We start from the raw sequence: 12,202 nt of genomic DNA, 5'->3' as shown, positions 1-12,202 counted from the left end.
GGAGCTGGAACCATCCGATTTCAGCTGCATTCCCTCATTCTACCCGCAACACACCATACAGCGTCCATCAAAACGATGCACCATATTCACCTGTGGTGCACCTCGTTCCTCCTCTCCTACAAATAACAGAGCTTGTACTCGGAGGTAAAAGTCATGGCCCCGTTGCTGATTGTGATCGCTGAGGTCATCACCGGATTCACCGCGCATGTCGACTGCTGTTCCGTATCCGCTCCCCGTAACGCCACAGTATCCAGGGTCTGCGGTAATCGTAAGGGTCACAATGGAGGGAACAAAAATGAAGACGTACGCAGGACAGCCGACAACGATTGCCACGACTGCTAAAATAGTATCGCCTTTTCCGAACCCGAGTGCTTTGTACATTGCTGGAGCAAACAAGGGAAATCCAAAACCTGCTAGTGACCGCAAACAAGAGATAGCGGCAAGAGCTAAATATGAAATATTTGAGATGGGTAGGTAACGCGGGAACCAAATCTACCCACCAGAAGCGGCATGAAGCGTAAAGCAATCAACGATGTAGGTCTGGATACACTGGAAATTCAGAATGATGCCTGCTCCCACAAGCGCAATGCCCTGTCAAAACCATCAATAGATGAACAACACTAGGAAAATAAAACCAACAATATCTGGAGCTATCCAATACGTCTGAGCTTCAGAGGTCCAGCCTACAATCAAGCACCCAATTGGAAGTAAGAGAGATCCGGGAACCATAGCAGCTGATGGTACACTGAATGAGTACTTGAGAAAGGAGGCGCTAGAACAATATGACGAACGCAGTCTGAATTCCGGCTTCGCAACTCCACCGTTCTTACCCTTGAGATAAATGTACACTTTGTCCATCGTTCTCGCATTTAATTGGGAGGCCGCTGACAATCCTATGCCAAGTGCAGCGTAATGAAGGCCGGAGATTCCTACCGACTGATGGTATGTGCCCTGGAAGATCGATGGCATCGTCGTCAAAAATACTGAGACGATATAAGATCAACATGTATAGAAAATAGAATGCCTTACGATAAAGTGTTCCGTATAGATATGCCATGTAAACGCCGAGAAGCTGCACGATCGGCTCATGCGCAAAGAGTACAAACGGGCGGCTGAGTGATTTAGCCATGATGGCCTGCCAACTATATACGCATCGTCCTCAGATAATATCTTACAGGGATTATAAAAGGACTTACGAGCGATCTTGACCTTCGAAAACGGTACGGATTTCTCTATACGGAGCTTTTTCGGCATCCATCGATCTGCGAATCCGCTCTGCCTTCCTTTCCAATAAGACGGGCGCGTAAGCTGGACAATTCATAAGTATCAGCGGATCGCAACCAGTCAATTCCTCACTCTCTTGAAGTGCAAACATTCCAATTATTTGAATTACTGCATCCACAATGCACGTAGACCAGAACTATCAGAGAGATGAGAACAATTCTCTATTGGCAAAAGCATTGCATACCACCCATCTCCAGGTCGAGTATTGAGCTACCCTGAGGAAATTTAGATGGTGTCGTTGAACTTGAAATAGCCACAAACCAGGCGCCCGTGATAGGTCCCACGACAGGGCCCATTAGCGGAGCTAAGGAGTAAATGGCGACAGCTCTTCCTCGTTCATGTGGCTGCCAACAGTCCCCAAGAAATCCACCGCCAATCTGAAGAGGGAAGCCATTCAGAAGAGATACTTCCGGCTTGAGGAAACTTCAACTTTACCGACAAAGGAGCGCTGCCTCCGAGGCCAGCAAGAAATCGGAAAGCAAGAAGCTGGGATTCTGACTGTGCAAAACCACAGACGAGATTCCATACTATCATGTCAAAAATGAGAGTGAGATTATGGGTTGGCTTGCAAATGTCACACACCAAGATACCATAGATTTGCCAATTGCAAAACGCGTGACCGTCCATAAATCTCACTCAATGGACCCAGAAATAACGGCCCCATGGCTATTATTGGTTAGTGGGGTGTCTAGCATCCACCAAATTGGCTTACCGTATGCAAGGACGAAGATCGATGTTGTGAGTGCAAGCATAACATCATTGTCGATCCCGAAGGCAGAAGCCACTTGGCCAGTAGCAGGCGCAATCATAGAGGATGAAACTGGACTGATAAAAGTAAATGATGATATAATGATTGTGGCAGCCCATTTGCGTCTATAGCTCCAACTGTGCAAGAATTATAAGCCCAACGGCCATGCTACTCTGCTAACGCAACGCACTTTTTAGGATTTTGAGGGTCATCTGGGCCGTCCCAGTCAACGATCAAAACATCTGCATTGTTTGTTGTCGCAAGCAGCTCGCCATCGCCGGTGTTATACGACTTCTGAGAATGACTTTGTTCTGGAATATGATGGACTGATTTTGACGGGTGATCACCTTGTAAGGTTGGTGCGGGAGACACTGCGCCTAGTGTTCCTTCCACATCACTCACGGACGCAGAGATTTGGTTTGTGGTGGACATTCGCATCTGCGATTGACACCCACATAGTCCTTTCCTACTTATAAATCATCTAGCAACCGGTTACTGTCACCATTACAAAGGAGACCAGAATTGAGTAAACAGGACTATGTCATTACTGTGGTGCTTACCTCGAAACAACTTTAGCTCGGATGAGAGTCCTGAGACCCTGTGCTTGACACATTTTAGTTTACTGTAATTTGGTCACCGGTCGCACCGTCGGCCGATAGTCATACACAAACTCAAGTACTCAACACGGTGACAAGAGTGACAGAGAGCGATAAGGGCTAAACTTTACAACAAACCGACAGGATCGAGTCTCGGCTTCCCAATCTTTAATTTGACCCCTCGAGCGGTTCCACGTGATAGTGAGCAGTTGCAGGACCTGGAAGGCCAAAAAGGGTACTGGTACCAAGTTTACATATAGCCGGTGATGTTTATTTTTTATTTGTCAGCTTGACGGACAGACCTTGTTCAAACAGTGCACGTCCTCTACATGACCGAGATTCGTGGACGTGGTAGTCGACCACTTGAAGAAAGAAGAAGGGTACACGGTCGCATGTGAGCACACCCGTAACACGCAGTACTACAACGGAGCGGTGAAACCCACGGAACCTGCCCGTCGCTCGATTGCACCTGATAATCCTCCGATTTCACAGCACACTCGTCATGAGCTAAGTCACAACTCACACCATTATCCTCTCCGGAATACGGAGAATAAGGAATTAGTCCATTCCCGGAGGAAGCGATGCCGGAACTATTTTGGTGTTGAAAAATACACAACGGAGCCAAACCGTTCCGTATGGGAGAGCATGTGTGCGACTGGAGCGCTGATTGTCACACTGTCAATAAGAGGCCGAACTCAGGGGACACAAGTATCACAAACAACCGTTTACCTATTGCCATGTGGTCACGGAGGAGCGAGCGAACTTGAAGCAAAGGTCAAATCCTTCCTCTTCATTAACATTGTTGCTTGAGATTATATGGATAGCCACTGAGGTAGCCAAAGATAACACAATGGAAGACACCGATAAGAGATAATTTCTACGTAGCAGCGTAGATATCGGTATAATGCGAATTAGTTTGAATGTGGAAGCGACGAGAAAGAAACTACTTACATGCCCCCGGGAGATGCAACCCCATTATGTAATACTGAACAGCCGACAGTGAATGGTTGGTAATTGTGTGTTTATATAGATTTGATGCAGATGGTCACCAACGACATTACAACCATTACAGAGGAACGAGTACACCGAAGGCAGTCATGATCCACGGAGGCGAGCAGAACAGGACCAGCTTTTACCACTGGTGATATCATCAGACAATAAGGCGGGCTCGGCGTTATGAAGATTCCTGTGTCCTTTGAGTCATATACCTAATCTTATGGAGCTCAATTGGTTGCGTTTGGCGTCCAATCCTGGGTTCCATTTTGTAACATGCATCTAGTAAGACTCGTAACCAGTTTAACTATGCGATGGTGAGAATGTATTAACGTAGTCATGTCCACTAGAGTTCAAACGTTCACCGGCTCACCGACCCGGACTCAGATGGTGACTCATAGTACGTAAACGTTTAAACCACAGTCGGTTTCCCCTTTCCCTCTATACCTAGTACGCCTGGCCCTGAGGAACTCGTGACGAACATTATGCCACTTGTCAAATATTACTTTGTGCCTGAGCTAGCGCTTTCCCAGTGGCTTATGTATTACCCTCTTTCCTGTCCACCACACATTCTCCTTGGACGAATCGAGCTTTTACTTTGTCACGCCTCAGAGCCCCTGCCAAACATGCTCCATGATCTGAGTTATAAATATATAATCCACAATGTCAAGGGCCTGGCGATCGACTGATAGGCGGGGTATATCGATTGTGATAAAATTATGTGCTATTGCTCCTATTTCTAGCCGATAGCACGGTGTAGAAAATTAAATCAACGATATCATTCTAGAGCTTTTGCTTTTGTCGTGCCGCAGTCGTCTAATACCAAGAAACAGAACTTAAAGTTCCGAACGCATGATGCAGTGAGTGTCACCCGGAAATGAAATTATCACACCGTACAAGGGTCCAGACAAGTTAGTTCTGATGCGCCCTTCTTTTCCCAGTGGAACCTGCACACGCAGAACCAGGGTATCCTCGCTATCAAGATATCAATATCCCGCAAGCCGCCGTAGCCTATAAATGGTACGACTTACCCATGTGACTCGGACATTATCGACGCTTCACTCATGAGTAGTGACGCTGTATGGGTCTCCACTACAACGCGCATGAGCCAAATGTAAAGTTTATCTGTGCGAGGGCAGGAAGTGAAGATGAGGTGTGGAATTATACTTGAGGTAGACATTTCGTCAGGACTTTAGCTGCACTTGCTTTTTGGGAGCTGGGATGTCTGTCCCTGAGGCCTGAATGAGGACCGGTGGCGGGACCTTCGCGCTGCGAGTTAGCAGCCATCATGAATCATGAATGGAGCATTGGCAGAGTTTCAAACTAAAATTTACTTGCAGGATCGAGGCTTAGCTAGGGTTTGATTTCCTCTGAGATATTCAGGGGCACATGCCATTCTGCAGTACTGGTGGATAATTATGCTAGAGTATTCAGCGTCTTCATGCATTAGCAGACCTATGACCTAACAGCTGTCTCTTCGTTCGCCGTTGATGCATTGATGCTTGGGCTTCAATCATATATTCCATGCCTTTTCGGCAGACTCCCGTGACCAAACAGAGCACGTGAGGAGTGCTCCCTCCACTGCTTCATCCAAAGGATCCACTGACGCGAACGGAAGAAGGTTTGGTGAGCTGGGACCAGAAAGCGAGTCGCAACCAGGATGCTCGAAGCGCAATCACCCAGAAAGGTGATCAAGGGACATTTTGAAAGATTTTCCAACGTCAAAGTTTGCTTCGTTCGATCAAGGGCGAGTCAGAGGGATGGCCTTGAGGATTTTGGGAAAAGTCTTCAAGAACCAGGCATACTCGAGAACAAATAGCGTCTAGAAGGTCCTGTAGGTCTGCTTTTGGCCAGGCGTCATTTGCCTGTACAATCAGTGAGTCTCACCCATAACCAAAAGGTATGAAATGTTGCGCACTTGAATCTGAACATGTAGACTGCCCTTCATGGTCCATATGTGGATTATTCTGCCAATTTGTTCAGACACACCCAATGAACAGAATTGAAAAACTTCTTACGGAGTTAAAGACGTTAACCTGACTGAAAACAACACAGACTCCAGCTCAATGACCGACTCAGTGGTATGCCTCCCTTTCCATGACAACGGAATTCGCCGCTCCATGGGGCCAACGTTGTTGATAGAACTCTCGAAGTTTGGTCTTTCTGGCAGAGCATCTGGTTGATACGCCCTTGCAGCCTGGACGTGGGGCATACAGGGATGCGTAGCAAACCTAGCGTATCTTTGCTCTATGGCTTGAGTAAGTTGCAGGAGCTGCCTTCTGGGCGATACTATGGGCGATATTTCAGCCATCGAAATCTGGATCGGTATATGCGAGCGGGAAGAGATGAAATGTGTTTTCGTATCGTAGGGCAATTTCAGGTGCGGAATCAGCGAGATACTGAAATTTCGTCAGTAGATTTACATCTCTCGGTTGTGGGTACTCACGCAGAGGAGTTGCCTGGAAAGTGGTAGGCATCCCACACGGATGGTGGAAGTTGGTTGCGGGCGAGCAGCACCATGCAAAATGCAGCTTCAAACAGATGAGACATCGAGCAACCGACGATCCGCGTTTTGTTGACTAGCCTACGCGTTAATGTCGGGTCGAGAACTCGCTCCAGTCTACATGTCTTTCCGACGGCACTTTGTGACATTCGAAACGGACGCACAGTCAAAGGTATCTATATCAACTGGTCGGAATGGGGGCAGGAGGATAAGCATGTCAAAAACATACCGTATGGACCGCTTCGGAGTCTGACAATTGCTTCAGGAGCTCGATACCTGCGATATCCCAATCTTCACGAGGACCACCTGTGGCACCAACAGGACCAAGGGGCAGATTGTGCCATTCTGTCCCCCACGGTAAGTTCTCAGCAGGTTCGATGACATCGTTCGTCATCCATTGGAGCATGAGTGCAAAGGCATTGAGCGTCGGGCCACCGTCCATGATGGCATGCGGGCCATGAAAATAGAGGCCGTGTTTGTTATTGCTGCCCAAGAGAAGATAGCAACGAAACCAGATGGGACTTGCGTTCTGGGGCTGGTAAGGGAGTCGACGTTGACTAGTTTCTTCGACGAAAGCATCAACGTTCAGATCGTGGTGCACGATGCAAAAGGCATCGTTTATCCAGTGCGTGAGCTCCGATAAACTTTGTACAGGCGCATATACCCATGATCTCGGAATGGGACCGGAAACGTCACCGACTATATTGGTTGCAATGATTGGACACGAAAAGCTACGTATGTGGTCCCTGTGAGGATACGCCATGCACAGGATGAGGCAAAAACTATTACCGAAGCCTAGCGAAGGCATTGCGGGCGCGTTGTTTCACCTCGTCCGCAGCATATAGGCTCCGAAATGTGAAGCCGACACATGCGTCGGTCATACTGAAGAAAGAGTGAGCATATGTTGGCAATAAATGACATTGATTTGGCTACCCATCAAGTAGAACGCTAGTTCGGTCATCAAATAGCTCAGATCCTAGCAACGGCCTTTGTACAAGAAGGTCAGAATAAGGGGATATGGTATTTCAAACGGCAAATACCTGGTGTAGAACGGGGTTTTGCGACCAGATATGCGCATCCATGTCGGTTCTGGATAATGAGGGGCGTTCATTGCGGCGATGGAACCTTGAGTGTGCGTTGACGCTTGGCTTTAAATAAAGCCGCCCATTAGCATAGCGCAGCACTGAAACCTCCATAATTTAATATTTCCAAGAGCTGTGGCGCTGATCGGAATGCAAGCTATGATCCAGTTACCACGCGTAATTGAACGTGAACGGTATGTATTTGATCAACGTTCAGCAAAAAAGATCATGACAAGCCCAGGGGTGCACTCCCAAGGAACGAAACGTTGAATAACGACTAGTCGCAGTGACGAACGGTATCGCCAGCATGCTTGGCATTTCTCGGCTCATATCAGGCCTGTGCGGGCTAGCCTGCTATAGATTTGCTATTGATAGTGTCTCAGTTTCGAATGACCTGCCTAGATGTCAATGGAAGACAATATTCAGAAGATCGATATCTTCAATGATACAATTCGGCCCGTCGTATCCCTTATATCCAAAGGACCCATGGCATGGTGCGAGACCCGGAACCTCGAGGCTTTCAGTCAACTCGAAGCGGATCATCATGGAGCCGAGACAAAGCCATCAGGTACAAACAATAACCAACAATCCTTAGCTACCGCGACCATGTCCGAGTTCGCAGACAAAGCCGAGTTTATAAAATGTATGAATTCAAAGTACTCTTTCAACCAAAATCTCCACTAACCCACCTGTTCAACTCCCCAGCAAAACTCCAAGAACGCGAAGAGTTCGTTCGTGAGTCTTGGGTGAAAGCCATGGAAGCCCGACTTGTACGCGACGAGCTCGTGAAATGTCATCGGCTTGAGGGTGTTAACCACCTGGAGAACTGCAGATGGCTCTCGGACAAATATATTTCGATGCTCAAAGAAAACAAGGTATGTGTTATGCACCCGTTCTCACAGATACCACTGAACGGACGTCGGTAATAGGTCAAGGGCTACAAAAAGATTGATTTCTAGATTGTCGTAGTGCTTCTTAGAATGACCACTCGAATTACACAGCGGCATCAATCGATGTTTAAGTGGGTGTCCGCGGTGTTGCACTGGTAACCATTCCGTGCCCGATAACGCATCGCTACTCAGGAAACACGGAAGACTGAGAATGGTCAAATTGTAAGGGAGAGGAAGAATTGTATTCCCACAAAGTCTCTCGCGGCTCTGATCTGCCTCTTCTAGCAATGCCCAGACTCTCAGCATGGAAAGCAGATTCAAGATGCAGACGAGTAATTGACGACCGATGTCGAGGAAGGGCCCAGAACATGATACTTCCATCGATGTTAACATTCAGGACACTTCCATATCACATATACTGCACGTGAATCACCACCTGTATAAATTACCCGATAGGATGCAAAGATGGTCAAGTAGTTGACAATTATTTTACTCTGCCCATCATTACTTCTTCCCCTTCCTCGTCCTCTTCCCCTCTGTGCCGTTCGCCTCACTGCTTGATTCCTCGCTGACCGCAACGCTGTCGGGCTTTGTCTTCTTTCCCTTTGTCTTCTTGAGGTGGTGCTCAGGAATCCACTCCTCCTGATAGCCACTCGAACCACTCGCGGTCACTGGGCCAATAGGCGCGCTGACCTGGGTTGGACGTTTGCGTTTCGGCTTCTGCGAAGGAACATATGCATTGTATGCTGTATATGTCACACCCGCGAATGCGGCTAAAACTATGAGGTAGGTGGAAAGGCTGTTGACGAACACGAGGTTAGAAAGCACCAAACGTGGTGACTTGAAACAATTGCTCGTACAGTTTGAGATCTAGCCAGGATGGTTCAGGCTCAACAATCGTCACCACTGAGTCGTAAGCTGTCACACGATATTTGTCGTCCTGAAAGATGCGTTTATAAGTATAACAGTAGCGAGTTTCAAGCACTTACATCAACGGTATGCTCTAGCCAGATGTTGAGTCTCAAGTCTCCCGGCTAGTTCATTTTGAGTCAACGTGTAATGAAGAATAACTGGGTGGTCATACCTTAAATCTGGAACGAAACTCGTCAGCACAAATACATTTGCAAAGAATTTAAGAGAACTCACTCAGAGTAGAAAGAGTAAGGTATTTGTAATTTTGAACCCTCGAGCAGGGGGATACCATACGCCAGTGAAGACGTCTGACGACACAGATGTTAGACAACTCAGAAGTAAGCATAACATGACGCCAACGAACATTTTTTATGAGAGTTCCAGTCTCGGAATGATGGAACGACCCCGCAACCGACTGTAAGGTCACATTCTTGTCAGACTTGTTCTCAACCAGAAGCAAAATCTGGTTCCGCTCTCCGTTCACCACGTCTGTTATGCTATGTGTCAAACTTTGCGAACTAGAGTGAGAAGCAGTGCCAGCACGTACGGCCAAATGGGTTGCTCTCGGGGAAAGTGGTTTCAATGACTATCTCAGGATCATCCAGAGCTATACAACGAATATGTTTTCATTATTCGGTGGAAAAGTGAACAAACTCACAAGCAGAAACTCCCAGTGCCATCAACACGGTGGCAAGGCTCAGACTACGCGCAATGTAAATTGAGGGGCGCATATTAGATGAAGCAAAGTAAACGAAAGCAAAATGTGTAAATGTAAATGGTGGAACGGTCTAGTCAGTTTCGAAGAGCTTCGAGAAGACGTTGAACACGTTACGTCTCCTAGACTCTAGGGCAGGTTTCTCACGTTCACATGCATTGCCATGCTCACTGGGCGGCCAGCACTAAACATGCATCACCGAGGAAAAACGAACGTGCAGCATCATCGTATGGCAACTATTAGTAGTCGGCACTGATATGTAGCCCGAGATCTGTAGCAGGCTGGTGTTTTTGGAACGGTTAATGTTCTCACCATCGATCCAACTGATGGAGAACATCAAGTTTCACAAGACTTGGATTCGATTCACTTGCCCACCAGACCATAGCTCGGGATTAAGGAGAGAAAGACCTTTTTTTCATGTGGTGTATCCACCCGAATCTCGTGCTATGGAAGGCGATTTCTGCCCTCAACTTCTACCGCTGAACTTGCCAAACATTTAAAGGCCTTGCCAAGAGATTTTGAGGCCCGGTGTCCGGGAGCCACCTTTGAAATTTGACTGCCGGCACGAGTACACATGTGTTCTCCTGTTCTGTGGATCCGACTGTGACACGGGCGAGTCATGGCATACGCCATGAGCCGTGCCTCTTGCTCCCGAGATACCATCTGCCCTTCAGCTGGCGGTTAGGCCGTAGCCAGCATCTGCACATATCGACCTTCTGACATTCCTATTATATATACTGGTAAACCGCATGTCGCCTATATCCTTGAGGAAATGGTTTACGCCTTTTCTCGGACGGTTCTTGCATAGGCGAGGGAACGTTGGTCGGGTAAACTGAAGAAACCAGTGTCTAGTTCGGAAACATAATCACTCCTTTATGTTTCGGTCTAGACACTGGTTTCTTCATCAGATGTTTGAAGGACATAGCATGAAGCTGTAATTGTTGTTCCTATGACCCTGCATCGCACTTGTCGGCGCAGTGCACACCATACCGTGTTTCCACTGCGATCAGCTCTTGTTGTGCTCGGGAGTGCATTAATATACGTAAGTCTATTTGCGGCTGCTCAATAGAAATTAGTGCGAATGCGAGTTCACAGGGGAATGATCATAAGTGATGAATGGGTGGGGGCCAATTCACTAGCGGTGCTGAAAGTATAGACATGCTTTCATATGCAACGAGGACGGAGCACGGAGGGGCTTATCAATTCGGTACAAATGCTTTCAGTCCGCTGTGAGTAGAGTGGCTCTCAGGCGGACTGAGATACGGTCCGACCACGTGTTTGATAGAACCGTCACGATTGGCCATGTAACCGTGTACTCTGATGAAAAGTCCACCTTGAAAGATGATGGCGGCCTGTCGATTTAACAGCGGACCGCTCCATCGGCGCATTGGGCACGGCAGGTGCTTGTGAATATACACACTCGACACGGCGACACGCAAGTTCAGCACGTACTTGACATGTACATACTTAAGTCGCTCGTGAAAACTTGATTCAGTAGGTACTACCAAAGTGATACGACTGCAGCTATGCTGACGTGTGGCCGACCAAAATGCGCAAAAGTATTACATGGATGCCTGCTTTCAGAGACAAAAGCGTTTAGCCTTCTCAAAGCCCCTGCCAGGTAAAGATGGCGTGTGATAACGACCTTGGTCACTGCAGTGTACATTTTGCAACCGGACGCCGGCAACTGGACGCGGCTGTAGGGCATTTCACACTTACGGGATGTTACATCCGCTCGCGAAAAACCGATACCTGTGTTAGAAGACAAGGGAACAGCCTGCCCTTGATGAATTGTGTCCTAGTCATCGCTTATAAAGTGAGTAGCATCAGGATCGAGAAACACCATAGTAACACCGCCTGCTTCAATTGTATGCGGTAGTTTGGACTCAGCAGTGTCGTATCAAAGTGATGAAATACTCGATATCATTGTCCACTTGTGGACTGCAAGTAGACGTTGACAAGGAGTCCCCAATTGCTATCATTGTCATTGTAGCGTCGAAGAGACGGCGTAGTTGATTGCCTCGGACTAAGTAGCGAACAAAGAGAAGTTGTAAACACGGTCTTTGTTTCTGTCATCACCTTCTTGTCACAGGGGCTCTGTTTCAAGGCCTATTGAAACTAAGATACATTAGCAAGATCTCAGGTAGTCAGCCTTCGAGCCTCACTTAATAGCCGCATCAACAACAGGGCCGGAGCTCCACAAGCTCACCGCGCGGATCCAATCATCATCAGGTGGTCGACCATAGCCATGGTCCCACCATCACAATGGGCAGGAGGTAGCGTGGCCATCCGCCTCCATACGACGACTTGTCACCAATCAGGGTTGACTCGAGTAAGCGACAGGACAGTGCGACTAAAGCTGACTGCATCAGGGACGGGGAGGAGAGCCCACAGTAAAGGTCACCAACCTGCAACTACTCACGCGCAGGACCCACGCTGAAATAACTGCATCGGCACGATCGCCGCTGTAGCAATTGCC

At 47.8% G+C, this 12,202-nt stretch overlaps 4 protein-coding genes across 4 annotated transcripts; 1 reads left to right on the top strand and 3 right to left on the bottom strand.

The window, feature by feature from the left end:
* Positions 1-196: 196 nt before the first annotated feature.
* Positions 197-2,464, bottom strand: F5147DRAFT_574035 (MFS polyamine transporter; the record flags this gene model as incomplete). The annotated part of the gene is made up of 14 exons (XM_041431194.1): positions 197-257; positions 308-446; positions 501-591; positions 640-734; positions 792-983; positions 1,030-1,142; positions 1,197-1,308; positions 1,357-1,420; positions 1,469-1,499; positions 1,546-1,661; positions 1,720-1,811; positions 1,867-1,950; positions 1,997-2,169; positions 2,223-2,464. 14 exons carry the CDS (start codon positions 2,462-2,464, stop codon positions 197-199), a joined length of 1,605 nt encoding a protein of 534 aa, XP_041294434.1.
* A 2,420-nt stretch (positions 2,465-4,884) lies between these two features.
* Positions 4,885-7,731, bottom strand: F5147DRAFT_688084 (uncharacterized protein). Its single transcript, XM_041436882.1, has 9 exons — positions 7,449-7,731; positions 7,165-7,401; positions 7,058-7,111; positions 6,914-7,006; positions 6,354-6,855; positions 6,068-6,300; positions 5,640-6,020; positions 5,540-5,588; positions 4,885-5,486 (listed from the first exon to the last, which is right to left on the bottom strand). The coding sequence occupies exons 2-9, from the start codon at positions 7,233-7,235 to the stop codon at positions 5,343-5,345; spliced, it is 1,527 nt and encodes a 508-aa protein (XP_041294433.1). The 5' UTR covers positions 7,236-7,401; positions 7,449-7,731; the 3' UTR covers positions 4,885-5,342.
* A 116-nt stretch (positions 7,732-7,847) lies between these two features.
* Positions 7,848-8,165, top strand: F5147DRAFT_574186 (uncharacterized protein; the record flags this gene model as incomplete). Its single annotated transcript, XM_041431204.1, has 2 exons — positions 7,848-8,081; positions 8,136-8,165. 2 exons carry the CDS (start codon positions 7,848-7,850, stop codon positions 8,163-8,165), a joined length of 264 nt encoding a protein of 87 aa, XP_041294432.1.
* A 322-nt stretch (positions 8,166-8,487) lies between these two features.
* Positions 8,488-9,882, bottom strand: F5147DRAFT_109685 (uncharacterized protein). The gene is made up of 8 exons (XM_041428072.1): positions 9,667-9,882; positions 9,556-9,615; positions 9,373-9,497; positions 9,243-9,316; positions 9,181-9,187; positions 9,086-9,130; positions 8,957-9,036; positions 8,488-8,895 (listed from the first exon to the last, which is right to left on the bottom strand). The coding sequence occupies exons 1-8, from the start codon at positions 9,737-9,739 to the stop codon at positions 8,601-8,603; spliced, it is 759 nt and encodes a 252-aa protein (XP_041294431.1). The 5' UTR covers positions 9,740-9,882; the 3' UTR covers positions 8,488-8,600.
* Between the last annotated feature and the right edge of the window lie 2,320 nt (positions 9,883-12,202).

This window comes from Suillus discolor (assembly GCF_016758755.1).
Source record: "Suillus discolor strain FC423 chromosome Unknown F5147scaffold_19, whole genome shotgun sequence".
Classification (NCBI taxonomy): domain Eukaryota; kingdom Fungi; phylum Basidiomycota; class Agaricomycetes; order Boletales; family Suillaceae; genus Suillus; species Suillus discolor.
The sequence above is the reverse complement of the archived record's forward strand: the minus strand, read 5'-3'. Positions and strand labels throughout refer to the sequence as shown.